Consider the following 27,945-nt stretch of genomic DNA (forward strand, 5'->3'; position numbering starts at 1 on the left):
AGAAAAAAAAACATCTAGCAAATCAAAATAACAAAACAAAACAAAACAACTGATACCTACCCATTAGGTATCAGTTATTTTGTTAGAACCTCGGACTTTTTTTAATGTGTGTGAAACAGCTCGTGGTGTTTTCAGAGGAAAAATACACCTGCAATTTTGATATAAAATTAAATATCGTAATACATTTTGAGAAAATGTTTATATTAGTCTCGGCTGGAATACTCATACTCGCGTTTAATACTCATACTCAGCCAGCAATTGCCTACTTACATGCGACGACAGTACTTGTATTATCTAATATGAATGCTTCCCATAGATGAAATCGTACCGAACGAACGTGTTTGCGTGCTTATGCCTCCCGTCGCCCCGCCGCTTGACCGCGCGACCCGTTTCGACCGCAACCATTTGTTTTTATGTTTTATTCATTTAAATATCGTGGGCGAAAATGACACAAATTTACAATGTCGATTTATCATGCATTTATGATATAAAATATGTGAACTCTAATGACTATAATATTTTTTTGAAGCGTTTGTAGGTTAAGAAAACAAAATAATTTAAAATCTTAAAATTGCGTGGTCTAATTTGGCACAACTTTTTTTTATAGGCGTATGTAAGTAATCTGAAATAGGAAATAAATATTTCATAAACTGTAATTTTTTTTTTCACACCATTTTTACATACTGTCCATATAACAGTTTGCACTGGACGAAAATGACACAAATTTGGTTTACATACTCCACAGGCTATCCTAGATATGATGCCATAATTATTTTTAACTTTAAATTTATTTTGCGAGATTTATTCAAATAAAAAAAAAACAACCACAAATCTTCAAATTGCTGAAAATGCAGGCAACAAAAATGACACAAAACGCTACAATAAGCTTCATAGGTACGACTGTACCCACAGGCAAAAAATAAGAAACTTTAGAATTCTTGAAACTTAATACCTCAAAATAACGTAGTCCTATCGGCCTATTCGTCCGTTCATGACGTAAATAAATAGGTACTGTACGTATTTTTAATGCGGATAAAAACCTTCACACGAATAGAGAGCTCATGATTTCGCACGTTCACAAAATTTTCGCTCTTTTATCACTTTGACTGAAATGACTTTCTGCCAAGTTTCTTGCGGCGCATTCTTCTTGGCAATGATGGTCTTTCCGAAAGCGCTGGTAGTTTAAAAAATGACGTGTAAAAGTGCCCATTGCGGCCTATTTACTGAATAAATGATTTTGATTTTTTTGACCACGACACTTTTCACTCTAGTGATTCACTGAACATCCAGACAGCTGATACTCTAGTGATGCAGAGAATACCGCGTTTACGAATCCGAAATTTCACTAATTTGCAACACGAATATGAATTAATTTATTTAATTATTTATGTATAAATGAAGACATTCATGCCTAAAATATATAAGGGCCAGCGAGAAATAGAAAAAGGTGAAAGTTTTCTTAAAGATTGTCATCAAGATATTCGGCCATCGGCGAACGCGAACATTCGTACGTATTCGTCGCATGACTGGTGTATCACAGTTATTATTAGAAGGAGCAGTGCGGCGGGGGCGCGGTGGGGGGCGCGGCGGCGCGGCAGGCGGGCGGGGGCGCCAGCAGCGCGCGGCGGTGGGGGCCGCTGCCGCAGGTGGCGCGGCGCGCGGCGGCCGAGGCTGCGCGCGCGCCGCCGCCCACCTCGCGCGTCCAGCGCCGCAGCCACGCGCCCAGCCAGCGCGCGCCGCACCCGCACCGCAGCGCGCGCTCCTGCACCACCAGCCCGCCTGGGGAGGGGGGACACAGACACTCACTCGCTCACGCCTCACGCTCCCACGCTCCCGCTGACCGAGGGTGCCACCTATACCTATCTAATAGTAGGGCCACACACATCGCGATAACGCGAACATTCGCTTTATCGCGATGTGTGTAGCCGAATATTCGCGAATACTTCGGCACTTTGGGCGGAGCCGCAGACGCTTCGCCCCACTGTCGGTAAACTCGCGCACATCAAAGGGTTTCTTTATCGATCGATATTTCTTTGTTTGCAATGTGGTCATGCACAACGCCGTAGGCCGAAGACGAAGTTTTATCGTGTGTGTGTGTGTGTGTGTGTGTGTGTGTGTGTGTGTGTGTGTAGCCCTACCATAAGGGTATTGCGATACGAGGTACTTTCGATTGCAAGCGACGACGACAACGACGGCAAGCTTTATTAGGCCGATAGGACTACGTTATTTTGAGGTATTAAGTTTCAAGAATTCTAAAGTTTCTTATTTTTTGCCTGTGGGTACAGTCGTACCTCTGAAGCTTATTGTAGCGTTTTGTGTCATTTTTGTTGCCTACATTTTCAGCAATTTGAAGATTTGTGGTTGTTTTTTTTTATTTGAATAAATCTCGCAAAATAAATTTAAAGTTAAAAATAATTATGGCATCATATCTAGGATAGCCTGTGGAGTATGTAAACCAAATTTGTGTCATTTTCGTCCAGTGCAAACTGTTATATGGACAGTATGTAAAAATGGTGTGAAAAAAAATATTACAGTTTATGAAATATTTATTTCCTATTTCAGATTACTTACATACGCCTATAAAAAAAAGTTGTGTCAAATTAGACCACGCAATTTTAAGATTTTAAATTATTTTGTTTTCTTAACCTACAAACGCTTCAAAAAAATATTATAGTCATTAGAGTTCACATATTTTATATCATAAATGCATGATAAATCGACATTGTGAATTTGTGTCATTTTCGCCCACGATATTTAAATGAATAAACATAAAAACAAATGGTTGCGGTCGAAACGGGCCGCGCGGTCAAGCGGCGGGGGCGACGGGGGGCATAAGCACGCAAACACGTTCGTTCGGTACGATTTCATCTATGGGAAGCATTCATATTAGATAATACAAGTACTGTCGTCGCATGGAAGTAGGCAATTGCTGTCTGAGTATGAGTATTAAACGAACGAAATATTTTGGATAACAGATATCAGTATTTTAAAACGTCTGACATCTTTTTAACAAACTGTAATATTCTTTTAGAGTTAGTTGGGCGACATGTTAGGTACTGGTTAAAAATCAGGATTCCCGTGGATGGATATGACACAAAATGCCTATGTACATCAGTTACTGCTCAGATATTAATAAGAAAGTAAAATTTTCGTCTTTAATTTTTTTTTCGTCCAATACTAATGGAAAACACTAATACCTAAATTTCTACTTATGCAGGCACCCAAAATGACACAATTTTTTGTATTAGGTTGGGCAAATGCTCCGGAAGCTATATGCTAAAAAGAAACAACTTTAATATTTTTGAAGCCTCAAAACCTAGTCCTACGGGTCTATATTGCCACCCGTTCGTTCTGTTTGGCTTCCAATCGTCAAGCATTATATTGCCTCTAACGTTTGCCCCCTTACGAACCCGCTTAGAAATAGTATGAGATATACCTATTCATAATCATAATGAACTGGCTAGATAAGAATTTACCCCTCTTAAAGAGGTTGAAGATTCCAGAGAACAGGTTTTTATAAATAACAGCTTGTACGTACAAGCATACAAAGATTAAACCCGCGTTGAGAATATCGGTCAATGTTTGGCATATATTTGGTGATAACCAGTCGCGTGTCGCGTAGCAAGTCACATTCGAGGTCAAGTTAATATTCGCTTCGCGTCTCGTCTCGTCTCGCTTTCCTTCCGTCCGGAAGCAATTTTTGGACACCGTTTCACCACCCATTGATTATTTTTATTTGACGAATAAATGTAATGCCGTCTCCATCTATTCGAACAAAACAAACAGCGACGGCATCACATTTATCCGTCAAGTCTGACCAGCCGCGGGCGCCACCACCCGGCCCGCGCCACTCACCCGACAGCAGCGTGGTGGCGCGCCGGCTCCAGCCCGTCAGGTTGGCGTACAGCGCGCCCGGCGGCAAAGCCGACAGCGCGTTGCCGCTCAGCTCCAGCGACAGCGTCGGCACGCGCGCCAGCGGGCCCAGCGCGCCCGCCAGCGCCGCCACGCTCGTGTCGCGCACGCGCAGCGACAGCGCCCGCGCGCGCCCCAGCGGTGCCAGCGCGCGCGCCGACAGCGCCCGCAGCTCTCCGCCGCGCAGCTCGAGCGCGCGCAGCTTGGCCGCGTCCAGCGCCGCCAGCTGCCGGTCCAGCGCCGGCACGCGCACGTGCAGCGTCAGCGCCTGCAGCTGCGGCGCCCCGCCTAGCGCCGCGCCCGCCGCCGCACCGCGCCCCGCGTCCAGCTCCAGCGCGCGCAGCGCCGCCAGTCCCCGCAGCGCGCCCGGCGCCAGCGCGTCCGCCGCGCCCAATGCGTGCGCGCGCAGCCGCAGCAGCCGCGCCAGCCCCGCCAACGCCGGCGCCGCCACGCGCGCCAGAGGGTTGTGCGACACGTCCAGCGCTGCCAGCCGCGGCAGCGCCGCCCACGCCTCCGGCCGCAGCGCCGCCAGCGCGCAGCGCGACAGGTTGAGGGCGCGCAGCGCGGGCAGCGCGCCCGCCGCTGCCGCGCTGAACTCGCCCAGCGGGTTGCCACTCACGTCCAGGTCGCGCAGCGCGGGCAGCGGCAGCGGCGGCAGCGCGCGCAGCCCGGCGCCCGCCAGCGCGAGCCGTCGCAGGCGCGGAAGCGGCCGCAGCAGCTCGCGCAGGTCCGCGTCCAGCGCGTTGTGCGACAGGTCGAGCCGCCGCAGCGCGCCCAGCCCGGCCAGCGCGGCGCCCGGCAGCACGCGCAGCGCCGCGCGCGCCAGCCCCAGCTCGCGCAGGAAGCCGGTGCCGGCCAGCGCGCGCGCGCCCAGCCGCCCCAGCGGGTTGCCGCCCAGCTCGAGCGTGCGCAGCGTGAAGCCGACGCGCGCCAGCGCTGCCGCGGGCGGCGCCACCAGCCGGTTGTCACTCAGGTCGAGCACCTCGAGCAGCGTGCCGGCCAGCGCGCCGGGCGGCACGGCGCGCAGCCGGTTGCCCTGCAGGTGCAGCGTGCGCAGGCGCGGCAGCGCGCGGAACTGGTCGGGCTGGAGCGCGGCCAGCCGGTTGGCGGCCAGGCCCAGCTCCTGCAGCGCGGGCGCGGCGCCCAGCGCGCGGGCCCGCAGCGCCGCCAGCTCGTTGCCGCGCAGCTCCAGCGCGCTCAGCCGCGGCAGCGAGCGCGCGCCCAGCCCGTCCAGCGCCGCGAGCCGGTTGTGCGCGAGCAGCAGCCGCGTCAGGTGCGAGGCGACGCCCTCGAAGAACGCGCCGGCGAGGGTCTCCAGCGCGTTGTGTGACAGGTCCAGCACGGCGACGGGCGCGGCGCCGCCGCCCGCCAGCGCCGTGATGCGGTTGTGGCTCGCGTTGAGCGCGAGGCCGGGCCGCAGGGCGCCCGCGCGCTCGAACGCGGCCGTGGCCAGGCGCGCCAGCCGGTTTCCCTGCAGCTCCAGCGCGCGCAGCCGCGGCAGCTCGCGGAAGGCACCCGCGTCCACGGCCTCGATCGCGTTCCCCGCCAGGCTGACGAACTCGAGATTGTCGAGGTTCGAAAAGGTCCCCTCGCTCAAGTTCCTCATGCGATTGTAGGACAGGTCGACGCTCTGCAGCTGCCCCAGCGTCGACAGGAACTCCCCGTTCAGCTCGCTAACGAGATTGTACGCGAGCCGGAGCTCCCTCAGCGCGCTGGTGCCGTTGCCGGCCGCCGCGCCACTCGGGAATGCCGCGATCCTGTTGAAGTCCAGGTTGAGGTGCTCCAGCTGCGGCTGCGCGCGCAGGTCTTCGGCCGACACCTGGTCGATGCCGCTGTCGTCGAGCGCGAGCCAGGCCAGCCCCTCGGGCGCGCGCGGCAGCCCGCCGGCCGGCCCGCCTCCCGGCCGCGCGCCCGCCAGCTCCAGCACGGTCAGCGCGCGCAGCGGCGTCAGCGCGCCCGGCTCCAGCGTCAGGTCGTTGAAGCTGAGCGCCAGCTCGCGCAGCGGCAGCGGCGGGAACGCGCCGGCCCCCAGCGCCGCCAGCCGGTTGCCGCGCAGACTAAGCGTCCGCAGCGCGCCCGCCCACGCGCCGAACGCGGCCGCCGACACGCGCGCGATGCGGTTGTAGCCCAGGTCGAGGTGCGCCAGCGCGCCCGGCGCCAACCCGCGCAGCCCCGCCGGGAACTCGGTCAGCTCGTTGCCGGCCAGCGACAGCGCGGCCAGCCGCGGCGGCAGCGCCGGCGCCTCGCGCAGCCGGTTGTGCGCGGCCGACAGCCGCCGCAACCGCTGCAACCCGCGCAGCGCCGCCGGCAGCGCCGCCAGCTCGTTGTGGTCCAGCTCCAGCTCGCGCAGCTCGCGCGCCAGCGCCTCCAGCGCCGGCCCCGCCAGCCGGGCCAGCCGGTTGTGCGCCACGGACAGCCGCCGCAGCCGCCCGCACTCCGCGACGAAGGCTGGCAGCGCCGTTAGGTCGTTCAGGTCCAGGATCAGCTCCCTCAGCTGCAGGCGAACCCCGAGCTCGAGTCGGAAGTCATCCGCGAGCGAGTTGTGCGAGAGGTCTAGCGCGCGCAGGGCAGCGGGGGCGGGGGCGGGGCGGGCGCGGGCTTGCTGGCGGGGGCGCGGCAGGCGGCGGCCAGCAGGTTGTCGCGCAGGCTGAGCTGCTGCAGGCGCGGCAGCGCGGCCAGGGCGGCGCAGGGCGGCGCGCGCAGCAGGTTGCCGGGCAGCGCGAGGCGCAGCAGGCCGGCGGGCAGCGCGGCGGCGCCCAGCGCGCGCAGCCGGTTGTCGCCCAGCTCCAGCTGGCGCAGCGCGCGCAGCCCGCCCAGCGCGCCGTCCGGCAGCGCCGCCAGCCGGTTGCCGGCCAGCGACAGGCTCGTCAGGGACCCCGCGAGCCCGCCCCACTCCGCCGACGGGTCCAGCTCGTCGATGAGATTACTGAAAGGACGGAGCGCTATCGTTCGGGTCATCGGGTCGTCGACGCCGGCCGCCGGGAGCGACGCACTCACTTCTGCAGGTCCAGCCAGTTGAGGACGCGGAGGTCCCGCAGCGCGCCCAGCGGCAGCTCGGTGAACTCGTTGTGGCTCAGGTCCAGCGACGCCAGCGTGGCCCGCATCGACCTGGCGACCGGACGTGGACTTACGTTCGATCCGAGACGCTTTCGTTCGTTTTCAAAAACATTAACGAGACCTGTTCGACTCAATCGACCTCCGTCGGTTCGAACATTCCAGACTAATTTCGCGAGACCTTGAATAATATTTAGAGCGACGTTTAAGAATTACTACAAGTTTGGTGACGTTATGTTTCTTGTCATTCTGGTATTAGTTTAATCCATCATTTTGGTCAGAATGGCGACAGGATTGCCGTCTAACCCTCACAGACTGATGGTCCAGACTGATCAAAATTAAACGTTTTAGATAATATTCTTCAATCCGATGTGAATGACAGAAAACCAGAATGATGATGATGGACTGAACTGAAGCCAGAACGAGCGTGGAAGCGAAGTGTGTGTAATGAGTGTGCGGCGAGTGGGGTAATGATATGACGGTGGGTGAAGGTGAGGTGAGTGCGGTGAGTGTGAGGTGAACGTGCCGTGGTGAGTGTGCGTGCGGCCTCATGGCGAGTATGGGGTGGTGGTGGCGGTGGTAGTTACGAGAGCGCGGCGGGGTGCAGGTGCTGCAGGCGGCAGGCGGGCAGCACCAGCGTCAGCAGCGCGCGCGCGTCCAGCGCCGCCTCGGGCAGCGCGCCCAGCCGCGCGCCCCACAGCGACACGTGCCGCACGCCCGCCTCTGCAACACACGCAGCCAGCCGTCAGCCAGCCGCCAGCCAGCCAGCCAGCACAGCGCCCGCCTCCCGTCGCATCCCCGCGCACCGCGCACCTGTCTCGGGGAACCGGTGGAAGGGCACGGAGTCGCAGCTGAAGTGGTCGGCGGCGCACTGGCACAGCGGGCTGGCGGCGCACGGCGGCGCGCCGGCCGGCCTCGCCAGCACCAGCGCCAGCACCAGCGCCAGCCCGCGCACCATGCACCTCCCAGCACCTGCCGCCACACGACCGCGTCTTTACGCGACCGGCGCACTGTTGAGTCGCCGTCTCGCTCTCGCCGTCCGTCCGACCGGGACGGCGCCACGCTTCAACACATGGTCGCTAGCTGACGCGGCGCGGTTTGCACGGAGCGGGTGGACGCCTATTAAAAAATAGTATGAACAGCGCTACCTACTGCACGCGTCGCCTCGCTTGCGAAGGACTTTACCTGCACCCGCGCCAACTGGCGAGCGCCCGCGCCCGCGCACGCACAGTGCACCCGCGCCAGCGTAATGTAGAACGATACTTAGTAGTAGAACAACGATTGTCGTTCGACCAACACCTGTTCAACATTTATTGTTGGGTCTTTCTTTTTGTTTTACCGAAAGATCAGTCGGTCAATTACATATAATTAATTAAAGATAAATTATGATTTCTCCATTAGATGTGAGATAGCGGGATCAACGACTAACAGAACTGTAAACTGTTTTTTTGTAAAGTTATATTTGTTGCTGTCGGACCTCACTTCTACAGGCTGTTTTCAAATTCTTCCAAAATATTTCAGAAAGTTATTGGTTTACTTTGACTGAATTTCCCTGTATAGGTAATTTTCTAATACAAATTCAAATATTTTTATTTGCATAAACGAGGATATAAATTTTTGATTTAAAGTGTACCTATACCTAGTTATTCACGCCTTTGACTCAGTACAATGCATTTTACGTTATTTTAATAAACCACAAAACGTATTATGTTTTAAACGAATTTATTTGGCTTCATCACTACGTAGGTAGGTAAGTATATTACTTAATTTGTTACCTACAAATTAGCTGCTGAGAAGTATTTGCGCCTCTTCTGGGATGTGCGAAAAGCACTGCAGGCGTACCATGATCTTTTCACAAACGATCCAAACGCAGAGCAGTTCAATTTAGGCACCTAAACTGAATCGTCGAAATTAGTACCACGACGTTTATTTCTCAGAGCTGAGTCTCAATGGTTTACAGGTGAATGAAAGACCGATATTGTCTCTGGTCCGAAACTGAAACGCTAAGTCGCGAAAGGGATGCCGCTATATGCAAACCAAATTTTGTATACTAAAACCTCTTATTTTGCAAAACCATAACTCTATGTCATTTCGTGTTCTTAGCAACCGTTGTGTTGATTACAAATAAAATGTTTACGCTGTCACTAATCGACGAGTCTCCTTTCTCACTGAAAAATCAATGAGGAGTTAAGAAGCACAATGTCGTGAGTACCTACGAAGTCCGAGACAAAGTCCAAGAGCCCGCATCCAAGCACGACAACGTGCAGGCTCGCCGCCCCAGAGACCCAGGCGCCGGCGCCGCGAGCCCCCCATGTCGCAAGAGACGGCTCGCCGGGCCTTAACTGAAATAGCTCGGGAGAAAAATGAGACCTTGCGCGCAGGACTGCAAGAAATTAGGAAGGAATATGTAAGGAAGAACATATGTGATTTTCCCACTAACGTCGATAACCCAAAGGCTACTAGAAACACAGGGAAGCTTAAAGTTCATCTTACAGACTGGCTAAATATACCTCGTTGAGTTTCTTGCCGGATTTTTCTCAGCAGAGGTTTTTCCGAACCGGTGGTAGATTTTTTTTGACATTCATAAGTGCTTGTTATAGCCTAAATTTAATAAAGATATTTTGACTTTGACTTTGACTTTGAATTTTTGTAAATTAATTATTTGTGAAATAAAAATGAAAACAAACCAAACGTGTTCATTTTCTCCTTTACCTACACCTGTTATATAATATGGTTATTCATAAAGAAGATTTCCGCAATTACGTAGTTTTTGCCTAATAATGAATAAGTAAGTAAGTAAGTAATCATTTATTGCATATAAAGTAGGGTTTACAGGAGGGCTGATACATGGAAAGAACATACAAACATTCTTGCAAAAGAAAAAACAACAGTGAAAAACAATAACAATGGTAGCAAGTTCATGAACGTACATTAACAGCTCTTCATACACAATACTTTTCACTGGCTCCTACACTAGGCGAGGCCTGTCCCGTAGGTAGGCAATTCCGAGAGAGTGAATACATAGTGACAACATCTCAAACGTTCCGCTAGAGGCGCCGTTCGTGTTTCCATACAAATTGAGATTCTAACGCGAATGCGATCGAGACGTATTTTGTAACTGAAAACTTACACTAAGGGTACTGGCTAGGGGCTTGACTCTAATAATAAATAACTCATACACTCTCGTGTATATGAAATGTTTTTGGTGGGATTCTCATTACTATTTATAGTCTGCGGGGTCTTAAACATAATAAGTGTTAACAAAAAATCGTTTTAGGTTTAGGTATTTATTTATATCATCGTGAGAAATGCAACACAAGGATTTTCTCCCTTCCCATAATCGGCGAACAAGGCGATTCCTTATGGCTGTACCGAGTCGCAGTTGTGGGTTGCTTCTTTCCGTCTCATCAATGACAACTGCGTCCTCGAGCAGCGGCTCGGTAACCGCCTGCTGCAGACGGCGATTATGGTATTGAGGCAAGGGTCCCAAATCTAAAATGGGCAGATTTGCTGTATTGCAAATATTGTGCAATATAGCACAAGCATTTATAATAGAGCCAGCAACTTCTGGGCTGTAATTCAACACTCGATGGCCACTAATGCACCGAAAACATACTAAAGTTGTTATTTGCACCGTAAAACACTGAATTCGTTTTATTTCATTAGTTGAAGTTGAAGCGATCCAAAAGAATTGACAGAATGAGTAACTTATACTGAATCGCTAAATTTGACACTGAAGCGATTCAATTCCCACTCAAGTTAAGCGTCATGGTACGAAAACCGCTTGAAGTGAGTGAATGAAAATGTCTGTATCGCTGTCGCTGAACGTGCTTGAACTGAATCGCAAAAGTAACGTCGTGGTACGAAATAGCGATGCAGTTCAGTTTAGAGCCTAAACTGAATCGCATTAAGAGAGCGTGGTAGGGCCCCTGATGTGGATAGACCTTTATTGTTGAATCGATCATGATTAATATACCTAGGTAAGCGACTAAGAAGAAGATTTAAGTTAATGATTCTTTCGAACTGATCTGATGCTGAAGCCAGAAGGTAGGCAACGGAACTCTGTTCTAAAACAACGTAACTAAGTCGTGTTTGGGCTTAATGAAATCGTTGTGAGATGTACTTTACCTACAAATCACTAAAAAGTGAAAAATAAAGAAATTTTTTTTTGGAGTCGCTTTTACTTTTATGTTTAAAAAAATTGTACTGTGCCTTTGATGCGACCTACTTATAGGTAGTACTTTGAACATCAGTCATTGTAAGTATGGAAATATCTGCTAACCATAACGAAAAACGTTTGCAGGAAAGTGTCAGTCTAACGAATCCAACCACCTGCTGAAATATTTTAAAACACTGTATCTAATCAAGCGAGCAAAATTCCACCGTTTCGACTTGGGCAAAAATGCTTCCATGTGTCTGTCCGGCGGACGTCCGGCTGTTCTCGTCTACAGACAACTCGCGTCGTGAAATTTTGTGAGCAGGACCGATAACTACATATTATACATAGGTACAAATCGCATATTTTTTGTTAGTCTTAATGTAACGTTTGCTATATTTTTTTCCCTACTGAAACTGTATAGGTACTTAATATAATATTTCATAAATTTTTCAATGGCCACTTGTAGCACGGGAAGGATATATAAGGTTTGTTTTATAACAATTCTTAACTTTTTTTACTGACTTAGAAGATTACACGTTACAGGAGTAAGTTACAGATTTTTACAAGCTTTTTCTTTAACTTGATCTGTTTATTTATTAATTTGTTTGGGTCAATCTGGAAGCTAAATTTGACCCACTTCCACCGGTCCGATTGACTTTAAATCTGGCATACCTACCTATTTAAATTTGGTGACAATACAATAGTACCTAATAACCTAATAGTACCTAATATCTGGTAGTGACATCTTGGTAGTCCTGCCAGGATCGTCTCCGCAGGAGGGAACTCCTCAATGGTTAATAGTACCGACTTGAAATTTGCTACGGATATGCAGTTTAAATGACAATGCAAGTACAGTCAACAAAAATTACAGTCAGCAAAAAAAAACTTATTAACATTTAAGAAATGCTCGATTTTAGTGGGATATTCATTATACTCGTAATTTATGTTTCATTCTGTTTACCTACTGTCTAGATACTTGTGGTTAGTCCAAAGTACAAAAATAGGATCAACACAAACATAATTTTCATTTTATTAAATACCTACGTGTCACTATCGGTCACAATACTCCTGGCATAGCAAAACTTTTTTTTTCGCGAAAAAGTATAAGTAAGTAAGTACTTCGGCAAAAGTTTCACGAACAGCGACAAAGCCGGCATGAAGTTAGTTAGAGCAGCGGTTCTTAACCTTTTTGGCTGACCCTAAAATACCGCAAAAAATTACGTCAAAATAAATTAAAAAATAGCAACAAATATTTTTTGCAAGGTTTTTATCAGAAAATCCCTGCGACCCATCCCTATGCCACCCGAAACCGAGACCAAATTGGGGTCGCGATCCGAGGTTAACAAACGCTGGTTTAGATTAAAGATCACCGAAAAAATGCAACACTCGTCAAGCGACACGCGCCTCGCGACGCCAGCGCGCTCAGCATGGGCGGCGGGCGCTCCGGACGGCGGCCGCGCGCCAACTGCCGCGCCGTGCCGTGCCGTCGCCGGGCCGGTTGCCGCCGCCGCCGTCGCCGCTGCCGTCGTACCGTACGCCGCTTACACGGCTATACCAACCGGCGCCATGCGAGCTACACGGCTGTCGTGGCCGTGGCTCTAATTATATTTTCATCATCATCATCGTCAATCATCATCCATCAGTCAGAAGACATCCACTACTGAACAAAGGCCTCCCCCTTAGAACGCCACAATGAACGACAACTCGCCACTTGCACCCACCGGTTACCCGCAATTCTGCCGAAGTCGTCAGCACCCTGGTGGGAGGCCTGCCACATTATGTACTTACATACAACGGTAAAACCTCAGGACCAAACCCCCTGGACTGGCAAAGTGGGGTGTTTTTTTTAGCTCCAAACCCGCTGTGTCGCTGTCGTTAAATAGCTCTTAGAAAAATGGTAGTGGTCTTCAATAGTAGATTATTGTCGTGGCCTGGAAGTAGGCAATTGCTGGCTGAGTAGTGAGTATGAGTCGGACGAGTCTGATACGGACGAGCTTGCGAGTCCGTTTAACTAATACGAAGCCAGCAATTGCTATTCCAGCCGAGACTAATATAAAGCTTTTCTCAAAAATGGTGAATAATTCTGAAATAGAATAAACCTTTTCTCAAGATATATTATAAAATTTAATTTTATTCCAATATTTTTCTTATGCTTTCCCGCCTTTTGTCATTAAAAATAAACTGCAGGTGTATTTTTCCACCGAAAACACCACAAGCTGTTTCAGATCCAATAGAAAAAGTCCGGAGTTCCAACAAAATATCTGATACCGGCCATTAGACTTGGCTGTATACGACTTGTGCCAACATTTCCATGGCCTTTTTAACTTTAAAAAAAAAATGTGACTGATTGCAGGCGCGCTAATTCATTATTGTCGAGCTAGCGCGCCTGCAATCTTTTTAACTTTTTAATTTTTCGCTGACCATAAACTATGCATTTCACCTTCTGATATGTAAAGAATAATGTCAACTTTTACGGTCATTTTTGAGAAAATATTATTTTTCGACAAAATTAAGAGTGACGTAAATAATCGCTCGGAGAGTTCAAACTCAAACATATGGGACGCATACCCTTCTATAAAACAAGAGCGCGGAGCTGGCACTGCCAAGGGCGTAGTCAGCGGTATCGACAATATTTGAAAAAAATAGTAGTTTTTATTTTACAAACCGTGAAGCCGTGGTGGCCTTGTGGTTTGACCTATCGCCCCTCAAACAGAGGGTCGTGGGTTCAAACCCCGGCTCGCACCTCTGAGTTTTCCAAATTCATGTGCGGAATTACATTTGAAATTTACCACGAGCTTTGCGGTGAAGGAAAACATCGTGAGGAAACCTGTACAAACCTGCGAAGCAATTCAATGGTGCGTGTGAAGTTCCCAACCCGCACTGGCCCGCGTGGGAACTATAGCCCAAGCCCTCTTGTTCTGAGAGGAGGCCTGTGCCCAGCAGTGGGACGTATATAGGCTGGGATGATGATGATGATGATGATTTTACAAAAATACAATTTTACTCGCAAATGTGATGAAAAACATTATATGTCACACGGGCGGTACTAGAATTGCGAACATGGACTCCGTCTTCGACTTCGGGCTTCTAGTAGACTCTCGTTCGTAATTCCTATTTACCGCCCTTAAGACACAATGTACTATAAAAGACCTATCCAACTACACCCCACACTATAGGGTTGGATGAGAAAAAAAAATCACCTCCACTTTACGTCTATGGGATAACCCTAAAAAATTTTTTTTTTTATTGTACCATTTTGTCGGAAGGTTCTTCTGCGTAATTGTAATTTTTAATTTTAGTTATAATATCAATTGCATGAGATAATTTTTTGAAAAATGTATTAAACAGTGTGTAATCGCCATACGATAAATAAATAAATAGTCGGCATAATTAACATATCCGTGCAAAATTACAGCTTTCTAGCATTGATAGTCCCTGAGCAAAGCCGCGGACGTACAGACAGACAGACAACATGGCGAAACTATAAGGGTTCAGTTTTTGCCATTTTGGCTCCGGAATCCTAAAAAAACCTATTGTGACGATTGAGCAACTACGGAACCCTAATTTAATTTATTTTTTAATTAATCTTGTGTGTAGGTACCGTTCTTTGCTTATTATACTATTTAATGTTATTGTAAAGGTATTGTTATCCTGTTGAACGCCTTGGCCAATGCTGTAAGTCCCCAGGATCATTTTAATAAATAAATGCTATTCCTAAAACGGCAAAGAAAGCCATAAAAAAATGCTATTCCCCGGTTTTATTAAATTTAGATAATAAATCTCTAATTATTCATACATTTTGAACGCACATGTGCGTCGGTGGCACCTGTGGTCAGTCAAGTCAAGTCTGGTGGCAATGAATGCGTTAATGCTGGTGACTGTACTATAGTATTGTGTAAAGATTCTAAAATTAAACATCCAAATTTATGCAGACGAAGTCGCGGGCAAAAGCTAGTAATTAATAAGTTTAGTAGTCAATTGTAAACTAATTGCGCCAAGTGCAATGGCGTAGATAGCGGCGCCGCTTTCGAGTTTATCACTAAACCGCAAGTCAAGATAGGTATAGGTAGTGCCAATAGAGTTGAAGTACTATTACTTTATTCTGTGGTTGAAGTGAATCGGCCGGGGCCGAGTGACACACATACACATGGGTTTTATATTTTATTTCTTACACTTAATCACACATCACTTGACCTCCTTCACCTGCAGACCTGCAACAAGGAAACACGACTTGAGCATTGGATATTTATATAGTGTCGGCTGCCGGCTTTAAGGGGAGGCGACCTTACGATTGTCGAGTGTGTTTACAATAATGTTTTATCTATCTAAATGTGTATAGCTGGGTACTGAGTGAGTGAGAAAGCCACTTTTACCCATAACAACCCAACTGTGTCTGATATAGCCACCCGCGTCATATGGCAAGGGTGGATTGATATGTTGAAGGGAAAATGGGTTTAATGCTCGAGTTTTGCACTCTGCTTTTCACTTTGATTGTGAGGAAATTACTAGGTACCTGATATTTTTTCACACCTCTCTTTCAGAAAAGTAACTTTTCCTCCCTGTTTGTTACAACCAAGTGTCATAATACCCTGTTACATATTGACTCGATCTCAATTTGTCTTAGTTCCAAATTGTCAAAAATTGCAAATAGATATATTTTCAATACAATAAAATGTCATAATAACGTTTATACATTACTTCCCCTAAATGTATAGTTGGTAAAAAGAACAAATCCTTCAAATACCGAATTATCATTAAGACTGAAGGTGAAAATGGTTTAATTTCATAATTACCAAAACTCGAAAAAAACCTTTGATTGTATGGCTCAAAGATCAAAATGACTATCTCATAATGCCTAAAATTTTGACTGGGTGGATACGTTGAATGTGAGCAGTTTTTTCTTCCACTTTCTGAGAAATGCAATGGAAACTGTCAGAATTGGAATTGTGGCATTCTGACGAAAGGAATTTTTTGCAATTGTTAGATTTATCTTTCTATTAGCACTTCATGTTCAAGTGGCCAGTAATAAGATAACTAGCATACAGTCTTATAAATATCATTTGATTATATATTATGATTTATGACAAAAGTAGTAAGGAGACGAAATTGGATAAAAATAATTAATTAGCTCATTCATTGCTATTTATAAAAACACAAAACAGTGATTTCGATATTTAGACCTTTTTCTATAGGTACTGAACTACTGAGTTTTGGGTATTTTCAGAATTTGATGTTTTCATCTTGAGACATTTTTGTATCAAGTTAGTTTGAGTTTTAGACATTTTGGGAAATAGTTGAAATGAAAATTAGTCAAAACATGATAAAGTCAATTTGAATTATAGTTATATCAAGAATACGGTATTTTAAGAAGTAGGTGTAAGTCATTTCAAGCTTTAGACATTTTGAAACTAATCTGTTTTGACATTGCGACATACTAGAAACTTGGTATTATGCTATTTAGTTGTAGCGAACCGGTAGCAATAATCTGCCAGTAACATCTGGTGGTCCAGCCAGGATCGTCTCTGCAGGACGGAACTCCTGAACTGTTCATACCAAATTTCAAGTTGATTCCACTAACTGTATTTGCAAATTTTAGTTGTGTGCTGGTTAATGACCTTTTCTGCCAGAACAGTTCCCAAACGCATTTGATATTTTAAAAGTATTTTGTAATTTTGTGGACACAGTAACTTTACTGGTAAAATAATCCTTCTTCCATTAATCACCATTTGATTTTACTATGGCATTTCATGACAGTTTGGGCTACCAAACTGAGATTGTTTGAGACTAGTCAAACAAGTCCAGTGCATTGGCTCACCTGGGGGCAGGCTCTGCTTGAGTTTCTCGGCCTTCTCCTTGTCAGTTATGACCAGGGTGTACAGGAAGCGCGTGCATCGCACTTTGAACTTCACATTCTCGGGATTCTTCTTTATCTTCACCACTGAAAAATACAATGCAAAACATTTTTAAAAGTCAAACCACTACAAAGTTTGCTCGGAGCTAGTAACAGGCTTCACCTGCACATAGGAGTCATCCAGGGTTGTTTCCTCTCGAGAAATTTATACAAATTATAAGAAATTCACAAGGCAACTTGCTATCATTTTGAAAAAAGTCTGTCCCCAACATCCTTTAAATATATACTTTAGTGACTGGGCATGTGGAGTCAACCAAGAAATACCTTTACCAATTTAAAGTTGAACGTCAGCAATTGTATAGTTTAAAACCTCAAAAGCTATTGTCACTTAAAACATTAAGTAGCTGTGACAATCAGCAATATCATTTTAATTCTGATTCCTACGAACTGTTACCTGATACTCATAACAAGTAAAAGTATAGTCTCAATTTTTTATGAGCTTTTAATTAATTTCACTAAGTACAGATAGGTTCATAAGTACATAACATTCAGAATGATATATCAAAAATCTCCTTCAAATCAATGTAGGTACATAATAAGTTTACTAAAATTATCTAATAACCTCAATCAAAATATTACAAAAAATACTATTTGCTCCCATTTTAAAATATGTATGTGACAATTTTTAAGTAATGGTTTTTAAGGTCTTCATGTTCACTCAACATTACTTTAGAAGACAGGTTTTGACAGTTGACAGGTTACACCATAGCATAGCAATCACAAAACCGATGTGGATCTACAAAGTTAAAGTAAATATTTGATCTTACATTTAGCGTCTTTCCTTCTCGCCTTCAGGAGGAAGTCCTTGATGTCCTTGATTTCGCGCGGCTGCAACACAAACACTCGTCAGATCGCCGCTCGCACACGAACACAACAAGTGCAATAGGGTCAATACAAAGCTACAAATTTACACACTGAAACCCCGTTTTGAAAATGATGCACACACTAGGAGACACTAATAAATAGACGAAAATAACCAATATTTACCATGATGAAGTTGATCCGATGTTGACAAGTACCTGTAAGGAAATATACGTGTGGTCAGAAAAATCTTCATAAATTTGAACTACAGGATGTAAAAAGTAGTGTTTTTGTTTGATAATTGACTGAATTCTACAAAATAAATCGAGATTCATTAAGATTTACAAAAATGTTCTACAAAATCGCACTTCACTTACCTGTCAAACTTTCTGAAAGAGCTTCACTTCACTTGTGACATTGACATTTATGTTTTTTTTGTTTGAAAGACAAAGGAGTCTTTATCCGAATGCCTTATTTTTGAACGAAACTTTTTCTGTCAAAAAAAAAACAGCATTTTTGTGGTCAAGTCACTAAATAGCTTTCTTGTCAAGTTTCGTCAAGTTCTACAAGGTGTTAATAACTGTTAATTACTGTTAATATACAACTGGAGCTGTACGGACTTTTTAATAAGATTGACAAATCATGTCATTTACTACCTGTTGACAACACCAAGCAAATATAGGAAAGTTGTTCTTTTACCCATTCATTCATTTCCGCATCCACGGTGTAAAGTCATTCACTCACTCTCACTCTCTCTCCCCGTTCATCTATGGAAACGTGTAATTGTTGTGCTATCAAAGAAATAAATCTATTTTATTAGAATCAGTGATTTTATTACATAATTAGGGAAACAAGAAGACGCAGCTCCCAACATGGTCCTTCGATAAGAGAAGAAAGAATAGAAGAAGAAATCACTTTGAAGCACCAATTCCAGAAAACCACGCGACACGCCCTAACTGCAAACTCCATCAGTGCGGCGCTTTATTCGTGGCATAAGAGAGCAAACAATTCAGGAATCAGAAGAAAAACTAGCCCCGCAAATCCACGTGCCCTGCAAAAGATCTCAGGCACGTGCAATATTATATTCGGTGGCTTGGCAAGATTCCTGCAAGAAAAAACAGCCCTGCAAACTCCGCGTAGCTTGCAAACAATCTTCAAGCACGTGCAACATTCGGCGGCTTATCAAAATTCCTGGAAGAAAAACCAGCCCTGCAAATCTGCGTGTCCTGCAAATCATCTCAGGCACGTGCAATATCATTAATATTCAGTGGCTTGGCGACGTTCCTGCTAGAAAAACCAGCCCTACAAAATCTGCGTGTCTTGCAAACCCTCTCAAGCACTCGGAAAGAAGTATTCAGCGGTTTGGCGAAATTTTCATGTAAGAAATACATAAATATCTTAACTAGACGCCATCATTGTCCTTGAGGCGCGAAGTAAATTTCTAGTTAATAATTTTTTCAAGATTGCATTCTATTTTCGAACTTAATATTCATACATCAAGAATCAAGATTCGTCAACATTTTGTTTCGTCTGCTGAGTGAAACGGAACACCGGCAGGCAACATTCGACGCACGCACACATCGCATCGCGCAAGAGTCGTGTCGGCGCAACCATTCAATTCATTCGGTCATTTTAGAGACTTTTACGCTACGTTCGATCGACGCCATTTTGTGTGTGCTTCTTCGCGCTCGAAATTGTGACTGTGTTCATTTCTTGTTCTTTTTATTTTATAATACGCATTCTAGTAAGTGTAAAAGCTGTGTAATAACGCTTGTGAATTGTAATTTTGCCCAGAGTAGTAGGTACTATGTCGCAAGACATAAATCTAAAGCAACTGCGTGCCTCACGGGGCTACGCAAAAGCGTCAATAACCAGATTGTACAATTTCATAAATAACGCGCAGGATTTTGATGTAAGCGGCGTTTCAATCTTGCAATCTAAAAGAGCTCGAATCGTAGAGCTATTTTCTGAATACGAGTCGTACAATAAGCAAATATTGGCCCACGACGAAGATGATAGTGAGGATGTCGCGGATATTGAGGCTAAATATTTTCAAATTCTGACTGTGATCAATGAGGCCATCAAAGTAAAATCGTCTCCAGGGGCGGAGGCCAGCACTGCCTTCAAAGCAAAATTGCCCACTATTCATATAGAAACATTCACAGGAAAATACAGTGAGTACAATCCCTTCATAAGCCTTTTCCGTGCCATCATCCATAACGACCGGTCAATCGATAATATTCAAAAGCTGTACTATCTCAAATCATTCTTGCAAAAAGAGCCATTAGACATCATAAAAAATTTGCCTTTAACAATAGGTAGCTATGAAGAGGCACTCAAGCTTCTCGATGAAAGGTACAATCACTCCTTTAAAATTATCAATGAACATATAAACTCCTTATTAGATCTAAATGCTCTGTTTAAACCTACTCCGAGTAATATTAGACAATTTGTGTCAAATATAAAACAGTGTTTAGCTGCATTAAAAAATCTGAGTGTCAACACGGAATCCTGGGACTGTATCATTTTAGCTATCTTGTATCGCAAATTAGATGCTGAAACATCCCGAGCATACCAGTTGGGACGGTGTGGGACTTCAGATCCGACAGTGGCAGAATTTTTGCTATTTCTGGAAAAGAGAGCCCTTGCGTTGGAGAATGCTGAGTTGGCTCCGCAGAGGACTACTAGGCTAGCCATCCATGCTGCAGCAGTGGAAACTTCATCATCTCCAGGATGCCGCTACTGTAAGTTGAACACTCATAAAATTTACTCATGCAATAATTTCAAATTATTAGCTGCAAAAGATAGAGTAGAATTTGTAAACAAAAATAAATTGTGCATCATTTGCCTTAACATGCACATAGGCAAATGCAAGTTTCATTTTAGGTGTGCACAATGCAAGCAGGCTCACAATTCATTGTTGCACACAGAAAACAACAACACAAGAGCCGAAGCTGTCACTTTAATGGCAGGAAACTCCACTAATGTCTTACTTCCCACAGCAAGAGTAAAACTCATAGCCCAAGACAACAAAGAAGTCTATGTCAAGGCCATCCTGGATTCGGCCTCTCAAGCTTCACTAGTCACAAGTAAGGTAGTAGACATTCTAGGGTTGACACCTGTGAGGAATGACACAAATATAATTGGGATAGCGAATTCCAATAACAGTACTAAGTACTCTATCCCTCTTGAGGTACACTCAATGTCATCTCCATTCAAAATCAACATCAATTGCCATGTAGTTGATGAAATAACTTGTCGTATGCCGCAAACAAAAATTGATTCATCATCAATCATTATACCACCAGGCATCCAATTAGCAGACGAAGACTTTAATATCCCATCCGAGATCAACATGCTTATGGGAGCTGATGTGTTTTTCCAGGTGCTTCTGCCGAGTCATCAACCACCTGCGGCTGCCACCAAGGTCTCCACTGGAGCGCAGCGCAGCAGGCAGCAGAGCCAATCCATGCCTGAGCCATCGAGCCAGCACAACACACACCTGGTCAACACACGCTTCGGGTACATAGTTGGAGGGCCTGCAATCTGCAGCATGTGATAAAGTTAGTCTACATTGCCAGGTATGCCATGATACTAACGCCGATATTAACAGCACGCTAAAGTCGTTTTGGAAAACAGAGGATGTCCCTGAAGTGTTCAAAGAAACAAAATCAGAGTTTGAACTCTGCGAACAAACATTTCAGGACACAGTTAAGTTAAATAATAATAAATTCCAAGTAGACTTACCCTTAAAGCTGCCACTAACTGAAGTGAATCAGGCATTAGGAAATTCCTTTGATCTGGCACTGTATCGATTTTTAAATCTGGAAAAAAAACTGCATAAAAATATAAACATGCTTACTGAATACAAAAAATTCATTCATGAGTATGTCGATTTGGGCCACGCCCACTTTGTAAATTTCGAGTCATATAATTTTGACAAGCAACCGATTTATTTTTTACCACATCACGCAGTCGTTAACGAAAATAGTACAACAACACGTACTCGCGTTGTGTTCGACGGTTCGCTAAAAACAAACAAAAAGATTTCCCTTAACGACATATTATTAAATGGACCTATGGTTCAAAGGGATCTCTTCGATATCATCTTACTGTACAGATTTGGCGATCATACATTTAATACTGACATACAAAAAATGTTCAGAAATATATTAGTTAACCCAGAGCAAACTCCTCTGCAAAACATCTTATGGCGTGATAACCCTAACGATAAGCTGCAATGCATCTGCTTGGACACTGTAACATATGGTTTGAAAAGCTCAACTTATCTAGCTACAAGGTGTTTGCATGAGCTGGCAATTCAGCACGAAAACGACTTACCACTGGCATCTTTTTTGCTCAAAAACTGCACTTACGTTGATGATGTGTTATATTCGCACTCTGACTTACGCACTCTGCTTACCGCTAAAGCGCAATTACAACAATTACTTAAGTTGGGAGGCTTCACCATGCATAAATGGTCTTCAAATAATGCCGAAGTACTTGCTGATATTCCTCCAACCCAATGTCAATTCAATCAAATAGACTTACAAAAAGAAAATGTCAATTTAAAAGCTCTAGGTTTGACAATAGATACTAAAAAAGATTGCTTTAAAATAGATTCGCCTAAACAAATAAAATCCGTACCTATAACAAAAAGAGAGATCCTCAGTCACATTTCCAAATTTTATGACCCCATGGGCTTTGTCAGTCCAGTCATAGTGAAAGCTAAAGTAATTATGCAGAAACTGTGGCTCGAGAAGATTGACTGGGATGCTTGTCCCCCTGAGGAAATCACAAGTGAGTGGTTGCACTTTGCTTCTAGCTTGGACAATATGCAAACAATTAATCTAAGCAGGAATATCCCAGTTCCTGACGACACTGCAGCTGTCCAGCTGATCGGGTTCGCCGACGCCTCCAGTAGCACAGGCTACGGGTGCTGTATCTACCTACGTGTGGTCGAATTAACAGGTAATGCGAAATTATTCTTACTCTGTTCGAAATCAAGGATAAACCCACGCAAAGATAAATTATCAGTACCCAGATTGGAGCTCAATGCGGCACTGCTGCTAGCAAACCTGATGACAAAAGTGTATAACACACTAAAGATTAAAATCAAAGTCGACGATGTATATTTATACTCTGACTCACAGATTGTATTGGCATGGATTAAGACCGAATTATTTAAATTACAAGCCTATGTATCGAACAGGGTAAGAGTAATTCAGGAGTTGTGCGAGAGATGGCGCTGGCTGTATGTAAATACACATGAAAATCCAGCTGACTACATCAGCCGAGGGATGGACCCTCAAGAGCTTGCAGCGAGCGCCACCTGGTGGAATGGGCCAGCCTTCTTGCAAAACAGGGAGTACCAATGTGATAATACCATTGTTCTGCCTGAAAACTTACCTGAATTAAAACCCAGCTCAGCAATCTCCAACGACGTAGTGCTCGTAACTCAAAAAGAAAATGATATTTTTACATTTTTAGACAATTACTCGGATCTTAATAAAATGAAACGGGTACTAGCATACGTTTTAAGGTTTTGCAACAATATTAACCGAAAAAATGCGAAAATTAGCTGCAGTTATCTGCAAAGTTCTGAATTGGAACAGTCAATGATGTTCATTGTCAAACGCGAACAAAAAATACATTTTAAAGAAGAGTTAAAATGTTTAATTAACAATGAAAATGTAAAAGGCTCTTTAAAACCATTGTATCCATATCTTGATAAAACCGGTTTGATTAGAGTAACTGGGCGATTAGGAAACGCAAGTATACCTTTTTCTCAAAAACACCCTGTTATTTTACCCAAAGAGTCCCGAATTACAGATTTAATAATACATCATGAACACAAACGTTTGTTACATGCTCATCCAAAACTGCTGCTATCCAGTTTAAATAATAGGTTTTGGATTATAGATGGTATAAGACGAGTTAAGAAGATTGTTGACAAATGTTTAGTTTGTTTTAGACTAAAGGCTGAGACTGCTAAACAGCTCATGGGTTCCTTGCCACCTCAAAGAGTCACTGCCTGTCGACCGTTTCAGAAAGTAGGTATAGACTACGCCGGACCAATACCGGTTAAAAATTCTCGCGTCAGACGCTCAGTTGAAACCAAAGGTTACATATGTGTAATTGTATGCTTTGTCACAAAGGCAACGCATCTAGAGCTAGCCTCAGATTTAACCACTGAAGCTTTCATAGCCTGCTTAAAGCGATTTATAGCTAGAAGAGGCTTACCTACTGATATATTTTGTGACAACGCAGGCTGCTTTAAGGGGGCAAAAAACGAACTCGATAAATTGTATTTATTGCACTCATCTCAAACTCACCAAACACAGGTGCAACATTCCATGTCCAATCAGGGCATCAATTTTCATTTCGTGCCAAGTTATTCGCCTGTGTTTGCGGGCCTAGCCGAGGCTTGTGTAAAAAGTACCAAATTTCATTTAAAGCGAATTATTCAAAATTATGTATTAACTTATGAGCAATTGAATACTATATTGACTCAGATAGAAGCCGTACTAAATTCCAGACCGCTCATGCCGGTCACAGCTTCAGATACAAACGATTTTAGTTACATCACCCCAGGCCACTTCTTGATAGGCACAGCTCTGACCTGTTTACCTGAAGAAAATAGTTGTGATATACCTACTAACCGCTTAAAATTTTGGCAAATTTGTAATGCTGTAAAACAACACTTCTGGAAAGTGTGGCATAATCAATATTTAAATATTTTACAATGCCGCCCTAAGTGGCGCGATAACCTTCCGAATGTAAAAGAAGGAATGTTAGTGCTTCTCAGAGAACCTAACTTACCCCCAATGTCATGGCCCCTGGCTAGAATAATCAAGGTGTTCCCAGGCACCGATGACAAGGTGCGTGTTGTAGAGCTTGTAGCGCCTAACAGACAAATATACAAACGCTCATTGTCTGGAATTTGTATTCTACCAGTTGAACTTTAATTTCCACTTCATAGGAGTGAATGTTACACAAAATAATAAGTTGTAACTTTTTAATAGCCTCAATTGGTATAGGTATTATTATAGCATGTACTAGGTAATTAGATTTAACTGTCTTAATTGTATCTAGGCTACTTAGTTTTAGGAACCACAAAGGTTCAAAAAGAATTCTATGTTCCTCATTTTTATAAATAAAATTTAAGACTTTTAGTTTATAGTCAATTAAAGTGAATGACTAATTTGTGTTAGTTTGGTTTAACATACAAAGATATATGTAAATTTAAAAAACTTTAAGTATAAGGTTTTGTTTTAGAAGAAATTTTAATTTTTTGTTGATTTTTTTAACATACAGACAGTATGTAAACTTACTTTCTATATAAAAAAGGCTTTGTTTTAAAGTTTTACAGCTAGTTTTGCTTATATACATGTTGTAAAAATAATGACAAATGTAAGTCAAGATGTTGGTTTTTTAAATATAATGGCCCCTAAGTTGGCAGATAATTTCTTGTGCCCCCCCAGCATGTTGGCAACACCAAGCAAATATAGGAAAGTTGTTCTTTTACCCATTCATTCATTTCCGCATCCACGGTGTAAAGTCATTCACTCACTCTCTCTCTCTCCGTTCATCTATGGAAACGTGTAATTGTTGTGCTATCAAAGAAATAAATCTATTTTATTAGAATCAGTGATTTTATTATATAATTAGGGAAACAAGAAGACGCAGCTCCCAACACTATTACCTATTTTGAAACAGATTAACAAGGATTTTAATTAAATAACTGAAAACTCAGACCACCCTAAAAAATATTTTTTTCATTTAAATCAGTCGATTACATTTAGTTTGAATACCTTCATTATTTTTAAATGAAATATTCGTGTGTTTCTAAGCAGTAATTCTACTTCATTTCTAATTCGAACTCATGATTGTATAACTAATATTCACGATGTCACGTTTACGTTTTTACTGATTTTACAAGAAAAACATGAGAAAAACCATAAGGAAAAACGAAAAACACACAGTGACAGCAAACCGGCCAGTATTAAATTATTAAAAAGTATGCAACCTCGCTAAAACATTTAATTGGCGCCTGTTGCAGTCGTAACTTTTAACCGGGCCACAATCAAAAAGGGATTTAAAAACACAAACGACACAACCTACTTTAAAACATAGTGTAATCGATTCTACTCTCGATTCTGAGCAAACTACTTTCTGGTTTTCAGTTATTTAATTAACAACTTTTATAAGCAGCGGTTTCATAAGAAAAAAAACAATTTACTTCTAAAATCAATTTTTGTTGATCCATTGTAATGAATTTACTGGAGATAATTTTGTAATTACTGTCACACACATTGTGTGCAAAAGAACAATTTTTTGGTCCAAATCGAACAGAAGAAGGGCTGAGGATAGATTATATCATATAATATAATTTATATGTTGTGTGTGGTGTGTTATAGTCGGCAATGGCGCTGGCGCGGCGTGGCGGCGTGCCGCTGGCTCTGCGCATTGGTGCTGGCGCGTGCGGCGCTGCAACGCGCGCTGAATGTTTGTTGTGGTGTGTTATGAAATGAAATGAAAATTAAATTAAATGAAACGAATGAGATGAACAATTACTATTATACATAAGTCAGTATGCTCGCTTCGCTTGTATTTTGAATGAAGTTCACGTGGGCTAACTATGAGTACAAATGAAAGAAATAAAGAAAGAAAATACATTTATTCACATGTAATACAAGACACAACATTTTATTAAATACAAATAGACAACACGTGGGAAAGTATGTGTTCAAATAGCACAAAAATGTGCAAGAATATGGCAAGAATATACTGGCAAGTTTTTTCACGTTACTATTTCTCTGACAGAAAAAAAACAAAGGAATATGTTTATACAGCTAAACCAGAAATGAAAACAGGGTGAAGCCAGACGAACGTTATTCTGCTGCATTCGCTTTCATTAGAAAAATCCAGTTTGTGACACAGCGACTCAAAATGGAGTTGGACAAACAAGAAAATTACTCGACCGAAAATACGCATTTGAAAAAAAATAACGTTGCTCGTCTGGCTGCACACCTTTACTTAACTACCGGTTTTCAAAACAGGAACTTATTTTTAAAACTATGTAGAATGCGGTAACGTTCTTCAGCAAATAATAAGATGTATGGCCTTATAAAATAAATGAGATGAAAAAAGGAACGAAGAGAAAGGAGCAATAAAACGTGAAATCACTAGTTATGTTTATCGTTATTAATAGTGTTTTGGACGACAGTTACTTTATTGACCGATAGGTGTCGCTGTACTTAAAAATAACCTAGATAACGTTTGACTGACTGTAAAACCATAAGATTGTTGAATGATTGAGGATTAAACGGATTGGCATAGCAACGGTGTTGATGTAAACAAAGAGGTCCATACGAGCGGATAGGAAACAGTGACAGTGACAGTGAGTAGGAAGTGAAGTATAGACAGTGTAGTGCAAAGAGGTAAGTACAGTGAAGTGAAGTGTCTCAGTGTCAGTGAAACGAACTTAGCGGAAAAATCGTAGCTGTCAAAGACTGCAAAATTACAGAATCTTATTCTATGGACTTAAGTAAATTCAGCGCGCGAAATTTAAAAGACTTGTAAAATTTTCAAAATTCTTTCTATGACTTATAAAAATCGAAGTGGTATTTGTATGGTTTATTCTATGGACTTAGACAAATTTGAATAATTTTAGGACTTGTAATTTTTTTGGACTTTTATCCTATGGACTTGTAAATTTTTTCAAAAATTAAACGTGTTTATAAAAGAGGGTTTCAAGATGTCAAAGAAACTTTTGGGACTAATAGCTGAACAAGAACAGGCGATGGGGATTATCCAAAAATGCAAATAAATTTTAAGAACACAGGAAAAGCGAGATTGACAGAGGATATGTCAAAGCGAGAAAAGAAACTTTAGAGGAATATTGGAAGAATTTTGTGGAGACAAATCGAGAAGATTGTTTATACAATACCTGGCCACCCAGCAAGGTATTGTATAAACAAATCATCCCGTCACATCTGTGGAAAAAGACACAATACCCACTGTTGCATACACAGGTTACGACCCATACAGTCCTTTCCCACATGAGAGAGAAAAACTTAAGAGAACAAGAGAGATAGAACATGAG

At 43.7% G+C, this 27,945-nt stretch overlaps 5 protein-coding genes across 6 annotated transcripts in view; 2 read left to right on the forward strand and 3 right to left on the reverse strand.

Annotated features, from left to right (window-relative positions):
- The window catches only part of LOC141428783 (uncharacterized), a gene marked incomplete in the record, with an annotated part of 528,375 nt that overhangs the window by 310,639 nt on the left and 189,791 nt on the right, over positions 1-27,945 (reverse strand).
- Positions 1,547-8,793, reverse strand: LOC141428523 (uncharacterized). The gene is made up of 7 exons (XM_074088517.1): positions 8,152-8,793; positions 7,780-8,085; positions 7,554-7,689; positions 6,910-7,020; positions 6,589-6,838; positions 3,856-6,514; positions 1,547-1,779 (listed from the first exon to the last, which is right to left on the reverse strand). Exons 2-7 carry the CDS (start codon positions 7,922-7,924, stop codon positions 1,547-1,549), a joined length of 3,534 nt encoding a protein of 1,177 aa, XP_073944618.1. The 5' UTR covers positions 7,925-8,085; positions 8,152-8,793.
- RpL38 (ribosomal protein L38) overlaps positions 15,274-27,945 on the reverse strand; it is a 43,611-nt gene continuing 30,939 nt past the window's right edge. The window contains exons 1-5 of one of the 2 annotated variants that reach the window (XM_074088798.1): positions 18,215-18,239; positions 18,024-18,055; positions 17,804-17,864; positions 16,941-17,063; positions 15,274-15,336 (exon numbers count right to left, since the gene is read on the reverse strand). In XM_074088798.1, coding sequence (XP_073944899.1) covers positions 15,311-15,336; positions 16,941-17,063; positions 17,804-17,864; positions 18,024-18,026 — 213 coding nt within the window. In that variant the 5' untranslated portion in view covers positions 18,027-18,055; positions 18,215-18,239 and the 3' untranslated portion in view covers positions 15,274-15,310. Of the gene's footprint in view, positions 15,337-16,940; positions 17,064-17,803; positions 17,865-18,023; positions 18,056-18,214; positions 18,240-27,945 lie in introns of those variants that run through there. The other variant, XM_074088797.1, reaches the window with a different exon arrangement.
- LOC141428772 (uncharacterized) lies at positions 19,314-25,024 on the forward strand. Its single transcript, XM_074088780.1, has 3 exons — positions 19,314-20,011; positions 20,390-20,581; positions 21,223-25,024. Exons 1-3 carry the CDS (start codon positions 19,645-19,647, stop codon positions 21,312-21,314), a joined length of 651 nt encoding a protein of 216 aa, XP_073944881.1. The 5' UTR covers positions 19,314-19,644; the 3' UTR covers positions 21,315-25,024.
- Positions 22,535-27,945, forward strand: part of LOC141428524 (ionotropic receptor 75a-like) — a 10,771-nt gene continuing 5,360 nt past the window's right edge. Inside the window, exons 1-2 of the mRNA XM_074088518.1 lie at positions 22,535-22,637; positions 22,707-22,808. Of these exons, the coding sequence (XP_073944619.1) occupies positions 22,535-22,637; positions 22,707-22,808 (205 nt within the window). The remainder of the gene's footprint in view (positions 22,638-22,706; positions 22,809-27,945) is intronic.

Source organism: Choristoneura fumiferana, chromosome 6, assembly GCF_025370935.1.
Source record: "Choristoneura fumiferana chromosome 6, NRCan_CFum_1, whole genome shotgun sequence".
NCBI lineage: Eukaryota > Metazoa > Arthropoda > Insecta > Lepidoptera > Tortricidae > Choristoneura > Choristoneura fumiferana.

What these genes read in the sequence shown, in the direction of transcription:
- LOC141428523 (XM_074088517.1), bottom strand. Translation starts at nt 7,924, where the DNA reads ATGGTGCGCGGGCTGGCGCTGGTGCTGGCGCTGGTGCTGGCGAGGCCG. An exon ending in AACTGGCTGGACCTGCAGAA is followed by an intron (nt 6,839 to 6,909) that starts GTGAGTGCGTCG and finishes CCGTCCTTTCAG; the next exon opens with TAATCTCATCGACGAGCTGG. An exon ending in CGCCGCCCTGCGCCGCCCTG is followed by an intron (nt 6,515 to 6,588) that starts GCCGCGCTGCCG and finishes CGCCCCCGCCAG; the next exon opens with CAAGCCCGCGCCCGCCCCGC.
- LOC141428772 (XM_074088780.1), top strand. Translation starts at nt 19,645, where the DNA reads ATGTCGCAAGACATAAATCTAAAGCAACTGCGTGCCTCACGGGGCTAC. An exon ending in AACATTCACAGGAAAATACA is followed by an intron (nt 20,012 to 20,389) that starts GTGAGTACAATC and finishes ATCGCAAATTAG; the next exon opens with ATGCTGAAACATCCCGAGCA. An exon ending in ATCTCCAGGATGCCGCTACT is followed by an intron (nt 20,582 to 21,222) that starts GTAAGTTGAACA and finishes GTGTTTTTCCAG; the next exon opens with GTGCTTCTGCCGAGTCATCA.